We start from the raw sequence: 19,910 nt of genomic DNA on the forward strand, positions 1-19,910 counted from the left end.
TAAACAACAAGCTCACTCGTTCTTTGGAAATTTGGAATCCTACAAGAGAAGCAAGATTTGAGCTCGTAAGGGACTTAAGTCCCACTGACTTTCAATTAAACTTTTGCAAATGGGACTTGCATGCTTTTAAAAATTTTACCCCTTATCAAAATTGTCCTTGGAAATAACTTGTGTATTGATTGTTATTATAAATCAGTCATTGAAAGTGGCATTCTTAACTAGCATGCAGTATGCTGCTTTAGTTCACATTACAAAGAAACAGACAATAAAAGATGCAATATTGATCACTGTAACAGGGCTTGGGTGGCCGGGCAGCCTAGTGGTTAGATCACCTGGCTCTCAGCCCCCTGCTGGCTGAGTGGCCTCAGCCTTTAAGGCTGGGGTGAGGGTAGGGGGACCCAGGCCCTCCCTCTCCACCCGGTCCCAGCCCAGGGCCCTACGTATGTCAACCGCTGAAGAGGGAGGTTGGTGTCCCTCCTGGCAGGGAGTCAGAATCTGCTGCCTTGGGCCACTTCCTACCAGTCTGTTCAGTTTGGGGTGTGGCCCCTCTAGCCTAATCTACTAGGTGGCCTGCTTCCCACAGGATTCCCTCTGGCGACCGGATAATGCCTTGCTCGGGTCCTAGGCTACTTTGGGCAGGACAGCTGCAAGCTGGTGAGGGCAAGCCTCACAATGTCTCTGTGGTTTGCTCACTCAGTTTCCCCATGCTGGGGGTTCCTCCGCAGTCTCCCTTGGCTGGGAAACCAGTGCTTACTTCCAGGGGGCTGCCCTAACCGGCAGGCACCGGTGCTCTATCCCTTCAGGCAGGGAGACAGCCAGCTCCTGCCCCTTTGCCAGTCAGCCCTGAACTGAGCTTCCTTCTTTTATTCCCCCTCCAGGCCTGTCATTGGCTGCAGGTATAGTGGGGTGGGGCTAGCTGGGCCCAAAGGCTTTCTTTAACCCCTGCTGTGCTGGCTGGCAGTGTCTCTGCTTCATCACAATCATTAACACCACAGCAAGTTAGAGGAAAATTATTCAAAGAAGCCTAGGACTAAATCCATTTTCTGTTGAAATGAATAATGAAAACGGATGGGGTCCTTCAGTCATGTTGAAGAGGGCATCAGTAGGGCTTGAGGGGCTTGTTCCCCTTCTCATCTTCAGTCATTGCACTAAGGTGTAGGGTGGAATGCTATTCTTCATATTTTCACTAAACTAGTTTCCCAGCAAATTCACTTGCAATATGAGCAGGCTGCTGATGTATTGTGTGCCCTACAGTGCCATGGATTTATGTTGGGTTCTGTGTACACTTGCCTACAGCTGCAGCCTTTCATTTAGAAACATTCTTGCCAAAGCTGATTGTCTTAAATCCTCCAGCAAGGTTTACTCACATAAGCTAGGTTTGTGGGATTTGTATTTTAAGGCTTGTGGCTAGACCTGCGTGAAAAAAAGTAACCTCTTTCACAAAAGATTTTGCTACTTGAAATTTGGTCCAAGGGCAGTCTGCCCAGCAAACTATCCTGAAGATGCAGACACTGGAAGCCCAGGGTCCCCAGTGGGCTGCTGCTGAAGTGGGAGGGTGAGCTGGCAAGTATGAAACCAGGAATAAGTAATCCACGTCCCTGCGAAGCGGTAGCTAGGCAGATGAAAGAATTCTTCCATCAACCTAGCACTGTCTACATGAGGGTTAGGTCGGCTTAACTATGGTTGCTCAGGGGGGTGGATTTTTCACACCCCTGAGCAATGTAGGTGGGTAGACCTAACTCTTTAGTGCAGACCAGAACTAAGCATTAAAGTATTTAAGGATAATTATTTCCCTTTGAGAGAAGTACAGAATATTTTTCTATTAGCTACTCTGGACATCCATGCAGTTTCTACTTCAAGTATTTTATTCAGATATCAAGAAGCTATTGGTTACAGGTGTAACCGGGCAGAAACAGATGAATCATGGAGGTGAATGCCTGGCTGCGAAGATGGTGTCGCCAGGAGGGCTTTGGCTTCCTAGACCACGGGATGCTATTTGAGGAAGGACTGCTAGGCAGAGATGGTGTTCACCTTTCGAGGAGGGGAAAGACCCTATTTGGACACAGACTGGCTAACCTAGTGAGAAGGGCTTTAAACTAGGTTCGACGGGGACAGGTGAGCAAAGCCCGCAGGTAAGTGGGGAACATGGAGACCTGGGAGATGGGTCGGAGACGAGAGGGAGTGTGGGCTATATTGGCAGAGAGAAAGGAGGGTCAGGACAAAACCGGGAGGAAAGATCAAACCAGTATCTTAGATGCCTATATACAAATGCGAGAAGTATGGGTAATAAGCAGGAAGAACTGGAAGTGCTAATAAATAAATACAACTATGACATTGTTGGCATCACTGAAACTTGGTGGGATAATACACATGATTGGAATGTTGGTGTGGATGGATACAGCTTGCTCAGGAAGGATAGACAGGGGAAAAAGGGAGGAGGTGTTGCCTTATATATTAAAAATGTACACACTTGGACTGAGGTAGAGATGGACATAGGAGACGGAAGTGTTGAGAGTCTCTGGGTTAGGCTAAAAGGGGTAAAAAACAAGGGTGATGTCATGCTAGGAGTCTACTACAGGCCACCTAACCAGGTGGAAGAGGTGGATGAGGCTTTTTTTAAACAACTAACAAAATCATCCAAAGCCCAAGATTTGGTGGTGATGGGGGACTTCAACTATCCGGATATATGTTGGGAAAATAACACAGCGGGGCACAGACTATCCAACAAATTCTTGGACTGCATTGCAGACAACTTTTTATTTCAGAAGGTTGAAAAAGCTACTAGGGGTGAAGCTGTTCTAGACTTGATTTTAACAAATAGGGAGGAACTCGTTGAGAATTTGAAAGTAGAAGGCAGCTTGGGTGAAAGTGATCATGAAATCATAGAGTTTGCAATTCTAAGGAAGGGTAGAAGGGAGAACAGCAAAATAGAGACAATGGATTTCAGGAAGGCGGATTTTGGTAAGCTCAGAGAGCTGATAGGTAAGGTCCCATGGGAATCAAGACTGAGGGGAAAAACAACTGAGGAGAGCTGGCAGTTTTTCAAAGGGACACTATTAAGGGCCCAAAAGCAAGCTATTCCGCTGGTTAGGAAAGATAGAAAATGTGGCAAAAGACCACCTTGGCTTAACCACGAGATCTTGCATGATCTAAAAAATAAAAAGGAGTCATATAAAAAATGGAAACTAGGACAGATTACAAAGGATGAATATAGGCAAACAACACAGGAATGCAGGGGCAAGATTAGAAAGGCAAAGGCACAAAATGAGCTCAAACTAGCTAAGGGAATAAAGGGGAACAAGAAGACTTTTTATCAATACATTAGAAGCAAGAGGAAGACCAAAGACAGGGTAGGCCCACTGCTTAGTGAAGAGGGAGAAACAGTAACAGGAAACTTGGAAATGGCAGAGATGCTTAATGACTTCTTTGTTTCGGTCTTCACCGAGAAGTCTGAAGGAATGCCTATCCTAGTGAATGCTAATGGGAAGGGGGTAGGTTTAGCAGATAAAATAAAAAAAGAACAAGTTAAAAATCACTTAGAAAAGTTAGATGCCTGCAAGTCACCAGGGCCTGATGAAATGCATCCTAGAATACTCAAGGAGCTAATAGAGGAGGTATCTGAGCCTCTAGCTATTATCTTTGGAAAATCATGGGAGACGGGAGAGATTCCAGAAGACTGGAAAAGGGCAAATATAGTGCCCATCTATAAAAAGGGAAATAAAAACAACCCAGGAAACTACAGACCAGTTAGTTTAACTTCTGTGCCAGGGAAGATAATGGAGCAAGTAATTAAGGAAATCATCTGCAAACACTTGGAAGGTGGTAAGGTGATAGGGAACAGCCAGCATGGATTTGTAAAGAACAAATCATGTCAAACCAATCTGATAGCTTTCTTCGATAGGATAACGAGTCTTGTGGATAAGGGAGAAGCTGTGGATGTGGTATACCTAGACTTTAGTAAGGCATTTGATACGGTCTCGCATGATATTCTTATCGATAAACTAGGCAAATACAATTTAGATGGGGCTACTATAAGGTGGGTGCATAACTGGCTGGATAACCGTACTCAGAGAGTTGTTATTAATGGTTCCCAATCCTGCTGGAAAGGCATAACGAGTGGGGTTCCGCAGGGGTCTGTTTTGGGACCGGCTCTGTTCAATATCTTCATTAACGACTTAGATATTGGTATAGAAAGTACGATTATTAAGTTTGCGGATGATACCAAACTGGGAGGGATTGCAACTGCTTTGGAGGACAGGGTCATAATTCAAAATGATCTGGACAAATTGGAGAAATGGTCTGAGTTAAACAGGATGAAGTTTAACAAAGACAAATGCAAAGTGCTCCACTTAGGAAGAAAAAATCAGTTTCACACATACAGAATGGGAAGAGACTGTCTAGGAAGGAGTACGGCAGAAAGGGATCTAGGGGTTATAGTGGACCACAAGCTAAATATGAGTCAACAGTGTGATGCTGTTGCAAAAAAAGCAAACGTGATTCTGGGATGTATTAACAGGTGTGTTGTGAGCAAGACACGAGAAGTCATTCTTCCGCTCTACTCTGCTCTGGTTAGGCCTCAGCTGGAGTACTGTGTCCAGTTCTGGGCACCGCATTTCAAGAAAGATGTGGAGAAATTGGAAAGGGTCCAGAGAAGAGCAACAAGAATGATTAAAGGTCTTGAGAACATGACCTATGAAGCAAGGCTGAAAGAATTGGGTTTGTTTAGTTTGGAAAAGAGAAGACTGAGAGGGGACATGATAGCAGTTTTCAGGTATCTAAAAGGGTGTCATAAGGAGGAGGGAGAAAACTTGTTCACCTTAGCCTCTGAGGATAGAACAAGAAGCAATGGGCTTAAACTGCAGCAAGGGAGGTCTAGGTTGGACATTAGGAAAAAGTTCCTAACTGTCAGGGTGGTTAAACACTGGAATAAATTGCCTAGGGAGGTTGTGGAATCTCCATCTCTGGAGATATTTAAGAGTAGGTTAGATAAATGTCTATCAGGGATGGTCTAGACAGTATTTGGTCCTGCCATGCGGGCAGGGGACTGGACTCGATGACCTCTCGAGGTCCCTTCCAGTCCTAGAATCTATGAATCTATGAAACACTATTCTTTGTCAACACTGTAATATCCACATGAAATAAACCTCAAAGGCACCAGTGTAATCAGGAAAATAAAGTCATTTAACAATTAGATCACCGACATCATTAGAGGACATATGTACACCAAGGCTACTATTTTGTAGCAGTAACATCTAAGAAGAAAGTTACTCCTCACGCTCACTGCTGGTTTATAACAGTGTTTTGCTCGCCCAGATCAAATGCCCAAAGTTCTCTCTTTGAACTAAGTTAAACAGCCACCTCTGAACTATGCTGCATGGACTCCAAGGCACATATATTTTATTCTTCCCATCAAATGAAAATAGCGTACATAAAAAAATATAGCAATGAAATATTTATTGGCATGTGTTCTTTTCTGACCTCACAGCATGTTGGGATGAGCTGTTCCTCTAATAACTTGATAAAGGTAGCCTATACTTTCTTAGTGATATGAGTGCTCAAGCACACACTCCCAAAATGCCAAGCCCGCAAGAATTATTTTTCACTAAGCTATTATTAAATATCTGGATACTATTCTGACTAGGACACAAGACAGTATGAAATTGTACTACCCTTTTAAAGTGCTGAAATTTGGTATATTTGGCTAGCTTTATTCTTGAGTCTGAGAATAATCACGAACTGTTACAGAGCTACTGAAATTATTATTAGTTTAGCATCTCATATATATGTGTGCGCATACACAAGGGAAGAGCACATGAGATAAAAGCCATAGCCAAGGTATCATAAATACAAAATATTTTATGGATCTTAAGTTATCAATACACAACATATCTTTAAATTCACTACAGTTATAAATTTGGGGAAGATTCTTGGGTTAATGCTGCTATTATTTTGAAAAACGAATTAGAAACTGGTTAAATGAATAATCTTTTGCATTAATTTTTTTAAAGTAAATGGTTACAATGTATTTGATAGGTCTACTAGTTTATGAACATTTCAGTATGATATATAAAAGGTGTACTTATTTTCCGATATGTACTTTTATCAGGCAATTGGGGAGCCGGGGGGAGGGGGGGAGGGGAGGGTGTTTGACATTGGAATTTTGTTTTTAGGCATTTCCAAAAGGTGATCTGCAACAAAATGTAAGTCTGGTCGTTCCAATTAAGGTTGAGGCATACAGGTCGGAATTTTCAGAGGCACCTAAGGGAATTAGGCCCTTGCCTAACTTAACTCCCTTAGACATCTTTGAAAATCCCAGGCATACTGATTTCTTTTACAGGTGCTCTAAAGTTATGTTCCACTAGCTCCAGCTCCAAGTGATGCCACAACTATCCCACTGGAAGCAGGCCCATTAATGGAGACTCTTCACCCTTCCCCTCATTAACTGTATACATTATTGAATACCAAAAAGCTATTTTAAAAGGTAAAGGCTATTAGTAACCAACCACTCAAAAGTCTGAAAGTGTCAGAATTAAAGTTGCCCAGGCAACTTTAATTTGGTCCCCTGGCGCACATACACTATGGGCATGTCTACCCTGCAATAAAAAACATGTGGCACCAAGTCTCAGAGCCTGGGTCAGCTGACTTGGACTTGCAGAGCCAAAAATAGCAGTGTAGACATTTGGGCTTGGGCTCGGGCTGGAGCCTGGGCTCCAACACTCTGCAAGAGGGGTACAAAAGACAGCTTCTTGTGTGAAAATGTTCGTAAAACAGACACAAGGATAGAGTCTCACCCTTCTATTTTTTTGCTTTTGTCGATTTATATCTCACTTTTAGTTACCTTTATATTTTTAAATCCTCTTTTTGAAAAAGCAATCAACCTAGAAGAACGAGAGTGATGATCTCCGGAAACCTTATGACTTATTAAATTTAAACTGTAAGATGCAAATTACATAACTACACAAAGAACTTGTAAAAACATGAACTGACTTGACTAATGGCTCCGAAATAGCTGTTGAGGTCTACTGTGTAATTTGTTTTTAGGAAGGATTTTTAAAAGGCACATCACCTCTGTGATAAGATCTTTAGAGCCATTATAGTTTATATAAGTCCATGGAAAAATGTTAAAAAGAAACCAGTCTTGCAAAACCCTCACTAGTGGACATAGTGTACATACGTACAATATTGCAGGTCTCAGTAATACAAGAGTCTTACCCTGCAGATAACTAAGTAGTTCTACGGAGATATGGAACTACTTGTTTAAGTAAAGTCACTCATATGCATTAAGCATTAGTAGGAGCGGTCTTTCTTTATTTACATGCATGTCTTCAAGGAAAATAAGAATCATGATTTACAAAATGTCCTTACAACCACCACCACTTTCCATTATTAAAATGGAAAATATTTTAAAAGTCTATGTTACTTTTTGTCATTGATGCTAGTAGCTTACTTTCTGCATTTCAATCAGCTGGGACAATAAAAATAGACTTGTCTTCATCACTTTTGTGAAGCCAGTTTCTAATCAACTTAACTTTCCGGTTGTCACGCACAATGCCACAATCTCTGGTTTGAAAACATGATAGGGAAAAGTGTATTTCTTTAAAATAACTATTTCTATAGGATTTATGTCCCTGGAAGCTTTACTAATCTCCACTTTTGTAAAAGCTTACTTTTTACAAGACCTAAAGTTTGAACTAATTTGACTGACAGTATCTCTTATTTCTAAGTTTAATTGATTTTATTTGGACTAATTATTTGACAACTTTCATTTTAAAACCAAGTTGATTTAAGACATCTGACTTCAAAAGAGTATCAAAAGCACTCCTTACAAAAAGGACACATGCCAACATAATTTACTACCTTTACTCTCTCCTCCCTCCAGCCACCGATAAAATAAATAAACAGTCTCATTTTAATAGCATGTAAAGAAGGGGAGAATGGGCGGGAGAATACAACCAGCCTGCTACCTTTCGTGCCAAGTTTTAGTCAGGAGTGAATTATGATGGCAGAGTTATAAATCCTAAGAGATAAAGTTTCCACTACAAATTTTTAAGTATAAAAGCACCAGCATGCGCCACTACAATATCAGGCATCAAACTACTACGGTCTGAATCGGACTACGACTGACTCATTGGGTGGCCTTGGGCAAGTCACTTAGCCTCTCTACCTTAGCTTCCCTACATAAGAGACAGAGTTGGTAAAACAACAGCAAGCCTGCTGTGGCAATGAAGTTAATTATCTTAGAAAGACAGTACCAAACTTTGAACATTTAAAGTTCTATATATTTAACAGAGTCCTTAAAATTAAATGAATGATTTCATAAACTTCTGGGGCTCAAAGGATTAGATGGTCTATTTACCCTCATACAAGCATTTAAAAGTCAGTCTATTTGTAAATAGCTTGCAACAGCCCATGTAGAAGCCATGCAGGAATGTTTGAATTTATGCTCTCATTAACCCTATGGATGCCTATTGGCATCCTTCCACTGCACTACTTGGCTAACAACACGGGGAAAATGTATATCTGGTGCTTTAAAAAGCAATTTTAAAGATCATGAGAGTTATCAGCTTTAGCTCCAGTGTTGCGGGCTGTCAATTCCCACTCTAAAGTCACTAGGTAGCAGTCCTGTTGCCAAACGAGAGGAGGATGTGCAAGAGGAAATACACTCAGGGCCTGCCCCTGCTGCAACTGAATATCAGAGCATTAGCCAATGGAGTCACAACCTTAACTCACTTTTGTCTCAACTTGAGGCAAAACACACTCTTCTTTACATGTTGTAACTTGAAGTATTAGTAACCTTATAGCAGCTTTGGGGCATACCTTTCTGCTCATAAACCACATAAACAGGTAGATTACTTTCCACGTGTTAAAATGCGGGAGCACCAAATTGTTAAGAAATGTTAATAGAAAAAAATATACCGAAAACATATGTGAATTAGCACCCTTTCACTGAACATAGCATGTAATATAGTCAGCTATGGAAGCACTGTGATAGGGCGTTAAACACAGCTCATAGAGAACATTTGGTGTCACCCAGTAGGGACCACTCTGTAGATGCTGTCTGGCAGCACTTCAGCTGCAAGAAACAATTCATTACTGATTTTTCACAATGCAGACCACTCTGCCTGTTTGTTTCAGAGTGGTGTTTAAAAGAAAAAATAAATGCATACAAGAGGAATGCCTAGCAGAAGGGTGAACAGGTGGCCTTTTTGAGTTTGGGTGATCTTTTTAGAACTGCTTTTTCCACTGCATAAGGACAAAAGCAAAAAGATACCATACGAGTCAGTGAACTATAGTCTCGTCTGGAGACACTAGTTCAAAATAACCTTTAGGTCACATGTGAAATGATGTTAGTGATATCAATCTAATCCTAAGTGTGCATTAATCCAGATAATAAAGCCACAGTTTAATACAATTACAAATGCTGAAGGCAAGGGAGGAACCAGACTGGTGGTGTAGGCCAAGACAGAGGGCACTTGGTCAGCTGTTTGGGGAAGAACAAAAAGAGATTTCCTCTAATGTTTGAGACTCTTCAGTGCCATCATCAGACTTTCATGAATAAAATATAATGAAATTTTAATAAAAAGGAAACCAATATTTTCCCCACGATAGTAACTACTACACATACCTGTTTAAATAAGTACATTGGCAGTTAAATTATTCAATATTATAAAATTACTGAACAGGAAACTAATCTTGCTCAGCTACTAATAGTTTATTAAAGTGATGCTATGCATTTCAATGTATGAGAAAAAAACAGAGTCCTGAGTGTTTTCTAATAGAACTTAGACTAATTTGAAACGCTAAGCATATTTTTTTATTCTGAATAATAGACTTTTAAAATCTAAATGTTTCCAAGTCTTCACATGCATTCAAGTGCTAAGCAGAAATCAGCTTTTAAAAATGTAGGTCCTGATCCAGCAATGGGGCTCCACACAAGTGCAGGGGTCTGTCTGTACAAAGCAGCTTGCAGGATGGGAACCTTTACTTTCACATAGTACTTACTGATATTTAAAAGCTGCCATCAGCTTTTGCACAAGACTCTGACTTTAGTGGGAGTCCCTCATAAAGATCAATGGCTGGATCTGGCATCAGCGGACTCTACCTGCCTTGCCCAAAAATTGCAAAAAAGATGTCTGCTCTTGTTGAGAGAGGAACATTGTTCCCAGAAAGAAACAGATACAGGAAGAGGTAGTTCTAAAAATAGTTTTGAAAGTCCTTTTAACATCTATGTAAAGTCTTAAAATAAAATATGGCAGATTTATCTAATATTTTACTAAGGGCATTGCACAGCCTAAATTTGCCTCCATAAATTTGCCACTAGGCCACAGATACTGCACAACGGAGGCTGCTGCTTACTGAGGTAGCTTTTACCTCCTAAGGTCAAAAGCATAGCCCGTCAATGGTGACCGAAGCCCGCTTTCTTCACAAGTTAGTTTGACAACAAAACTGCTCTATGGCTACTTGGCTTACATGAGTGTCGGAGATAAAGGGAAGCCCAGTAGTTCTGGTACCGAGTTATGAATCCCCCAGCTTGCCAAAATGAGGAAAGTTCTTTCCTGGCTAACAATCAATTAGTCAGAGAGGGCTTTGTAACTGGGCCAGAAAGCATCTTCCCCTGGCTGTCCACTCCTTGAAGAGTTTACCCAGAGTGTAGTAAGGGGGATCTTTGGCCAAATATTCCCCTTAAAGTTACACTTGGAGAGAGGATGTTTTTTTTTGTTTTTGGTTGTTTGTTAAAGTTGTGATCAAAGCAAGTCCAACAAGAAAGTTATACGAACACAGATGAAACAGGCCAACGACTAACATGGATTCTAATTTGGCAGTTTGAGAGTTGGTTAAACCTCAAGCAATAGGTGGTAACCTGGTTAAAAAACGACACGTATTTACAACTCTGAAAGTGAGTTTATAATACTATTTTGTGATGTAATTTACTTTTAAGGTAAGCATCCAGTTCTACTGCATTCAAATATCTGGCATTCAAAAAGGTATTTAGCTGGCATATGTAATGGGCTCATTAAGAGATATTCTTTTCCTCTATGGCTAGTCAAAATAGCAAGCAGAGTAATTTTGGGCAACATCCCTTAAAAAAAAAGGGGGGGAGGGGGAAGAGACAGGATTTTGGAAATAGAAGATTCTGAGGCAAGAAAACTAAAATGCAGTGATGGCAGGTTTTCCCTTGGGAGGAGGAGTGAGAGAGCAGCAAGTGATGGAACAGAAACAGGGGAGGAAAGGACAAGCGTGAGAGACAAACAGAGTAAGGGAAGGGGGCTAAAAAAGGGAGCTAAAAATAATAATTCTTCAGAACAAAAAATGAAACAGGAAGAATGTGAGCAGAAAAGGAGACTGAAAATTCCACTTAAAGAGAAAAGTGAGCAGTTTATTATCTCTCTGCAGAGAGTGTATGACATGTTCAAACTGCTGCCTGACGCACATTTTGTTTAACTTCATTGGGAGAAAATTTTCTCCCAATAAGTATATTCTTATCTCTAAGCTAAAAATTAAATTTAGCAAGGGTATATAGGTGCAGGGGCAATACAGTCAGTACTCTGATATTTCATTTAAGATAGTGCAATCCTTTCAGGGCAGTGAATAACAACATCTGGTACCAGAGTAGGTGACTTTGGGCTACCCACGTAGTATACATTAGCTCAAATGTTCGTCTAAGGAAAACGTCTAGAAATGAAGTACAATGATGTTTTTTGGAAATAGAGCACAGAATTAAGACTTACAATAAGGTTAATTTTCATATCCTAAAAGCATTTATGTTACATTACATAGAAACTTTTGAAAAATGAACAATACTTAGTAAGTTTTAGCCAGTCATTTGTTTTATATTATAACAGTCCCACGCTGGAAAGAAAGACTATCGGTGATTATCATTTAGACTGTGGTAGTGCCCAAAGCCCCAGTCAGGATCAGGGTCCCAATGAACTAGGCATTGTTCAAACTCTCAGGAAAAGAGAGTCCCTTCCCCAAAAAGCTTACATTCTAAAAGACATAACACACATGAAGAGTAGGGAGTAAACGGATGCAGAACTTAAGTTATCAAAGTGATACCTGGCACAAACCTTAGAGCTTGTCTGCATAGGGAAATACTCCAGCGTAGCTATAGTGGAAGAATTATTCTGGAATAAAATCAGAATACAGAATACAGCATCCACACAGGGAGTTAAACCGGATAGATACAGCAGAATACTTATAATTATTGCACTATAGCTATGCTGGTCAATTTCCCCATGTACACAAGCCCCGTGTTTCTTTTTAAATGGGGTTGGGGGTGAGAATTAGTAAGACCAAACAAATGCAAAGGCAAAAAGAAGGGGAAGAAGAAGGGAGAGGAAAGGAGGAAGAGTGTATGGAAGGCAGGGACAACGAGGCAGAAAGCAGAGGTATTAAGGGAGAAAGGCAGGAGGAGTCTGAGGCAAAACAATTGGCAAATAAATAAATAGTGTCCCAAAAATCAAGTTGTAAGAAGCTGACACCGCAGACTAAGAGTTTGGAAGATGCCCCACTACCCCTAGCTCCTACTAGGGATGAGGAGGGCCTTCACGTCTAGTGGCTGGTTCTGCTGCTGGGAGCTCCTCTTCTTCTCCCTAGGTCTTATGACTGGGGAAAGGCTGCAATACCCCCTCTTCAGTTCCTGCTGTGCATACTGTATATTTGCTGGTGATTAAATTTTCAGTCCATTTCAGTCTATTTGGCAAAGGAAATAAAGTGCAAGGATTCTCCTTATACTCCTATTTGCTAGATTTCAATCCTAAATATTTAATAGCAGTCCAGTGAGGAAAGACTTGCAGAGAAAACCAAGAGAATTAGCCATCCATTCACCTCAACTACATGGATAACTGGCCTAAGTATTGCGTTTCTGGCTGGCTGTGCACAAGATGCAACATCAGGTAGGCTAGAAATTCACTCATATGTTTCATTTAGTAGAATCTATGAAATTATACCCTCACATCAGAGCCTATATACCATCATTTCTTGCTGTCTACACTACCATGGCAGTTTAAATACACAAACTGACTAATCTGTTCAACAAATAGGTTATGTATCAAAGACTTTGCCTGCACCTGTAGTTTCTGATTATGTACTTTTGTTTATCAGTTCTGTAGCTATTTGTCTGCCCACAATGTAAACTTGTATTGGTGTAAATTTCAGTTTCTCCTATGAAGGCATTATTCTGCCTTTTAACAAACATGCACAATCCACTGAAGTCAACAGGAGCTGCACATATCTTCTTGAGCAGAATTTAGTCCCAAGATACAAGGATATATAGGGTACAGCCTTGCAAGTAGTCTTAATTCCTTTACTTCAGTGGAAGTTGAGTGCACCCAGAACATGACAGGCTTGAGCCCCTGTTTTATACCATTTGCTTTGGATTTGTTCTAAATGGCAACGGTCCCTCTGAAGCTATAAAAGGTATTCCACTGCCTGACGACTCCGCTCCCAGGTTTTACCCAACTGGAGGATAATTTCCTTTCCTCCAGCACAGTGCGAGATGATGAGTAGAGTTCATTTAATAAACTTGACAGTGTGTGTTGGGAAGCAGAGGAATTGGATGGCTCAAGGGATTTATAGTGGCATTCAGTTGCCTTTTGTCTCAACGTCACTGGTTCTAATATGGCTCAGTCTGAAGGACTAAAAGTGAATGCTATCCGATGGTGGTTTGCTGGCCTAACAAACAAATTTATCATTTAAATCCAGCTCTCAGAGAGCTACATTAAAAACATCCCACTACATTGGATACTCTTGTTTGGAGTGTCAGGATTTAATAAACCTGCAGAGGAAATAAACCTTTCAGCCCTTAGTGGCTGTTTTACCAGATCAGGAATGAGGCACACTGCAGGGCAGTCCATTGCCCCTGCCTGGGCTGCATCTGTTTTATAAGTAGCAAACAACCTCTAGTTCCAGGGCTGTCAATCTGAGAACCACACTTGCCCAGAAAAAACAAAAAAGGGTTTAAAAGGATGTATGGGCTATGGACTTTTTGGTCTAACTGAAGGCAAATTATTTGATTCTCCCTTATCACTTTAGCTTCCCAATACCTGAACTTGCTGTTCTATAAGCTGAGTTTGTCTGTAATTAAGAGTAAAGTGCTACCTCTGGTGAGAAATATGGTGCACCTCTACCAGTTCTGTTCCTCCCCTGTTGTCTTGACTTCTCTTCCTCTTACCTTTCTCACTTGACCATGTGCCACATACCATTCCCATGAACCATTCAGGATGTAGTATAAATACATAAATAAACAAACCTACGAGTCCCTTTAAAGCCCTGGCCTGGGATAAGGAAGTAGAAGGTGCTAGATTCAATTATCACATCTCATTAAGAACTTCCCTTGAAAATAGTTAGTTCTCAATGTAATTGAATACATTAGCTAGTTATTTGTAGTATTTTTTTAAAGTAATGTATAAACCTCAGAAATAATCATATTACATTTTTAGGCCAAAAAGTGAATGGTTAAATTTTGGCAAGCCTGCATTTCCTGTCCCAAGCACAAGCAATGATGTCATGACACACAGTATGGCCAGTGTCTTCCTGCACAGCTCATACTCATGACCAAAAAAAAAAAAAAAAAGGCAATCAGTTGTTTATTACATCTAGGAGAAAGTAGTCAGTAATGCGCAATAGAGAAAGTTACTCTGAAAATGAGACAAGTCTAATTCTAAAGGGCAACCTTAAAGCTTGAATATTTTCAGTATTCACAGTGCGCACAGTGGTGATTTATTGCTCTTATTTTCAGTGGTGGGTGGGATCGGTGTATCCAACACAATAAAACCAGCTGCAAAACATGCCAATGCAAAGTTAATATTCCACTTTAAACTGTTATCTGAAACATTTCAAGAGGATTGCTAGTCATATTTGCAAAGTTTGGGATGTGTCTCTAATCAGAGTCACAAACTATTTGCTTCCCAGCCAACTTAATGCCATGAATAAGCTACAGGTGGCTGGTGGAGGAGCTAAGGCCAGTTTATTTCTGAATGAGAGCATCCACACAAGGGTTTAATGTGCTAGATCTTCACACTTTCAGTTAATTTGTCTTAACTTTCCTGAGTGTCCCCATATAGACAAGCCCTGAGACTAACTTAATTATCTTGACACAGAACAACAAACAATGCTACATACAAACACATCCTCATTTTCTGACCTTTTCCATTTAATTACTTCCTGTGACAACTTCTGGCACTGGGGGTATGCTCAATGAAAGTAGCATTAAATATAACTGATTTTTGTACATGCAAATTCTTCCCAGTGAAACCCGTAAACACATCACCAGCAACATGTAATAATAAATTAACATCTGTACTGAGCATAGAATCAACTAACCTATATTCTTCAATTGTATAGAAAATTATAGTACTTACTGATATTTAAAAGCTGCCATCAGCTTTTGCACAAGACTGACTTTAGTGGGAGTCCCTCAAAGATCAATGGCTGGATCTGGCATAGACAATTATAGTGGAATGGCCCAGAGGAACATGGAATTTAACATTTTTTTAATGTCTCTTAGCTTCAACTCACTCAACATTACATCTTAATTAGGTTTAAGATTTATTAAATATTCACAAGCCCATTAACACCAACATGGATTAGAAGTACTGTGGTGATATGCAGATGGGAAAAGGAACGGGGACAGAAATAAAGCTCTAGAAGCCGAAAGAGGCATTCTGTGCAATGACAAATGCACCTTCAACTATTGATATTAATCTTGCAAACACTCAGTTTGGATTTACAAATGGTTACAGAGTTGTTCCAAAGTTTGCTCAGTTCAATACACTAAAACAAAACAAAAACATTAAAATTACCTTGAAGAAGGTTGTTTTAGAATTCATGTCAACACTGGCTATTTTTGTAATCTAGTTGTTACATTTGCTCGTAGTGTACTCAGTGGAACTAGAATAATTAAGCAAATCAGAGCCAGATATCAAGGGCAAATAGAAGAGCTTATTACCACTGTTCAGAGAGCTTGAGGAAATTGATCAGAGTACTGGTCCTTACTTCTTTTTACTGAAGTGAAAAACAACGTACAAGTCACTACTTCAGCAACACTATCCATCAATTTAGGATAGGAGGTGAAGAATTACTTATAAAGGAAATTACAGAGAATATTGAGGCAAGTCATAATGTAAACTGCCTGAATTGTACTGCAGCAATCCGTGTTTCACTAGAACAAACACGATTACTCTTGCAAATACTTGCTCAGGATGTTTAATGACCACAAGTGGTCAGGACCTCTGCTTTACATTTGACCTGAAAGACAGCACCTCCAACAGCCATGATGACAATTAGCACTATACTGGGAAATTGGTTCAATAGTTACCCAGACTTAAAGAGCGCTGTCCACTGAGTCACCTGCACCACTTCCTCTCGCCCATGAGATTTTCTAGTAAATCACACATTTAAGTAACGGCCAGGGACAGCTTTGCTTGGTTAAACTGTGAAGATCCCAGGGCAAGCTAGTGTGGCATTGCTTCCTGCCTCCACCCCTCCAAAAAAACACCAAAACCCAAACCTGACAAAATAAAGTAGTCATGAGTTAGTTTCCTTTTTAAAAGCATGCCAGAAATGCAAGTATAAGCAGTGGAACAGTTAAAGGGAAAAATGATTCTAAAACAAATCAAAATGAACCACTGAAAATCAAAGCATCAGATTTCTGAACAGAATTCTCTCAATTTGCTAATATGCTGTTTTAAATCAACATCCATCCTGGCAGCAACCCCCAAATACACTTCGAATATTCTGTCGTCTAATACCATAAAAAGTAAAATATTGTTTAACTAGATAAAACAGCATAAATAAATACATAACCACTATCCACCTTAATCCATTGTAAACCAGAAAGTTAATTTCTTCACTACAGACTAACTGTGCTTAGATGTGACCTAGTAGGCTAGAAAGCATGGCAACCATTTTTTGTAATACTACTAAAAAAGCCATCCTACAGCTTGTTTGTTTGTTTTAAACCTAGCTTTATTAGTGGAGAAAATCCATACGATAAACGGGACTATTATTTGGAAGAATTGCCATAGTCTGCTAGACTTCAAAATAATTTATCACAATTTCATAAACTATGCAGATATTTTACGGCTTCTCCATTGAGAAATGCCAAAAATATAATCCCTCTTAACACCTGGTTGAAGTTAAAAGCCATTTCCTTCATCACTCTTTCCTGCAACAATCTGATTTAGTGTTGGTTCGGTTTTTAGCTATAGTGATAACACAGGACATGCCACTGAACTACCATTTCTATTGTAAATAGGAATAAAGCTGTACATTTTTAACAATGTTTTAAAATACCTGCAGTAGTCATTGTAAGTATGGGTCTAATGACAAATACTGAAGCATATACCTGTTTTATATGTTGAGAGTCATGTTTCTGTCAAACCCACAAAAAGATAGCCAGGAACAATGTTTTAGTGAGTACAGCTCTTAAATAGGTTTCTGTAATATTGTGATAACATCTTTGTTAATTTATTTTTGAGACCAGTCCTCTCAATAATTATGAAATAAATGCAAACATGGCGTCCCCAGCATTTACCCACAAAATCTTGTAGAAGTATTAATCTATTTATTTGCAAATACTGTTAACACTGACAGGTTTAACTGGAGAACACTTCCAAGAAAAAAGCATTACCATATTGGAGGAGTCCAGCTCTTTCTATTCTATTGCTATTGAAATAGAAATGTCACGCTAACAGTCCGAGTTGTACATTAAATATCTTGTGCGTTTTATTGATGACTACTACCATATTTCACTGGAGGAAGGTTACATACCTAAGATGCGATCCTGCAAACACGTGCTTTATGTTTATTTAAACATACATGTAAGTGACTGCAGAATCGGAGCCATTATTATAATTGCCACAATGGAACAGTTGAATAAGTTATACCACAATTACTCTTTTCTTCAACCATGTCAAATCAAAATATCTGGACAAAATGTGAGGGCATGGGTCTGAAGAACTCATTACTAAATATACAAAGACAGTAAGCAGCAGAAGCAGAGGGTACTGCACTTTTAATAGGCATTTCCCCACACCAATTACTTTTAAGCAGGGTCCAGTGTTATTTTATGGTTTGACATTTAACCTTTTATTCATGTTTACTACCATTCCTTGCATAGGATGTGCAAGGTTCATTAGTTGCAATAGGTATACAGACAGTGGAATCCCCTAGTCAAGTGTGGATACCGCATTCCTGCATAAATCTTCACACAAACCAACAGGCAGGAACTGCTCTTCCGAGCGCGCTGACGATCATCCAAATTAGGGGCAACAGTAACACTATCCTCCCCACGTCTGCGAGATTACACCTTCGACATCGACCGCCCCTCGCCTGTGCTGCAAAACTGAGTCACTTCCCCTTCCCCTTCAGCGCAGCGCATGGAGGAGGTGGGCTGGGGCCCACAAGTGCTGGGTTTTTTTTTTTAGAGGGAGAGTTTCCCAGCCAGGCAGAGTCTCTCCCCGCCAGGCCCTGCGGGCAGCAGCCGCGCACCAGGCAGCCGGAGCGACTGAATGGGACAGGCTGAAGGTTACCGGATTTATGAATGCCAGGATCATGTGACAATAACGGGAACCGTCTTATTCACAAACAGCCGCCGCCGCCGCGCCACTGGCTGAGCCGGCCCGCGGGGCAGGGAGAGGCGAGCTCTGCTCCTGCCCGCCGCCAGCCGTGCACCCTGCCCGGCGGGGGAGGCAGAGCCGAGTCCCAGCCGCCCTCACGCCAGGGCAGGCTCCGCACGAGTGTCCCAGCCCCCGCCGGCAGGCCAGGCACGCTCCGCCGGGCGCCCCGGACCTCCCCGGCGCCCCGTTTGCACGGGACCTTCCCCCAGGCCCACGCCGCTGCTGGGTCCCCGCGCGGCAGCCCCGCCGGGCCGCTCTACCAGCGGCCAGCCCCGCACGCCGCGCCGGGCCCTGGCCTGGCTGGACGGGTTTTTTTTTTATGAATGAAAATGTGGTATGCAAATGAGGACGATTCAAGAAAAAAGAAATGGCGGATGTGAGCGCTGCAGCGCGCACACCCCGGGGGAGGGGAGGGGACTGCCCAGGCTGGAGGCACTAGCGGGGGGCTTCCGAGAGCCAGGCTGGGCGAGCGGGGAGCAGTAGGGCAGAGCCCGGGGGGAAGGGAGCAGGGTTAGTAGGACCGTTCATATAGCCGAGGCACAGACAACACACTGGGCCTCCCCGGCCGCGGGACCTTCCTGCCCCCTCCCCCCAGCAACAAAGGCTGCAAAGACACGCACCGTGCACCCGATGCACACAGCAGGGGCCCTGCAAGCAGCAAGGGGGGGCGGGCTGGGCACGGCTGCAGGGAGCAGCAGGCATGCACCGCCCCCGCTGGCCCGGCCCGGGGTACCCCCCTCAGCAGCCCTGCCACGCACAAGTGCCACAACTTTGCCCTGCCCCAGGTGTTTATCCCCCGTCACTCACTCGTCTGGGTGGGTTTCCTCGGTCATTTTCTCCGCCTCTAGGCTCATCCCCCGCCGCGGGCAGCCGGGCTGCGCCTCCGCATCTTCCTGGGCTTCACATCGCGGGGGAGGCCGCCTGGCTGCGGGCGGGGGCCTGGCTCGGGGCGGGGGTGCGGGCCCGGTCAGCGGGCGGCGGCGGCACGAGGAGCAGCAGCAGCAGCGGCGGCGCCCGGGTGCAGCCGGCGGCCCCGCGCGAGCCCCATCCCCGCCTCAGTCACTCCATGTCCGAGGCGCGCCGCCGCCGACGGCAGGAGGAAACTGGGCGGAAGCGATGACGTGATCGGGCAGCCCCGCTGCTGCCAAAGCCGCCGCCGCGCGGCAGCCTCCAGTCCCGCCGGAGCGCGGGGACGGCGGAGCCCGAGCGAGCCGGGGAGGGGAGGAGACGCGTCTGCGAAGTAGGACCTCCCCCTACCTCCTCCTCTTTCTTCTCCGGCCGGCCGGGCCC

The 19,910-nt window shown here is 42.4% G+C and overlaps 1 protein-coding gene across 2 annotated transcripts in view; it reads right to left on the bottom strand.

The window, feature by feature from the left end:
* SPRED2 (sprouty related EVH1 domain containing 2) overlaps window positions 1-19,824 on the bottom strand; it is an 86,693-nt gene extending 66,869 nt beyond the window's left edge. For both annotated transcript variants that reach the window (XM_026653188.2, XM_026653187.2), the window contains exon 1: window positions 19,428-19,824. In XM_026653188.2, the coding sequence (XP_026508973.1) occupies window positions 19,428-19,474 (47 nt within the window). In that variant the 5' untranslated portion in view covers window positions 19,475-19,824. The remainder of the gene's footprint in view (window positions 1-19,427) is intronic.
* Between the last annotated feature and the right edge of the window lie 86 nt (window positions 19,825-19,910).

This window comes from Terrapene carolina, unplaced genomic scaffold, assembly GCF_002925995.2.
Source record: "Terrapene carolina triunguis isolate 2854851 unplaced genomic scaffold, T_m_triunguis-2.0 Scaffold132, whole genome shotgun sequence".
Lineage (NCBI taxonomy): Eukaryota > Metazoa > Chordata > Testudines > Emydidae > Terrapene > Terrapene triunguis.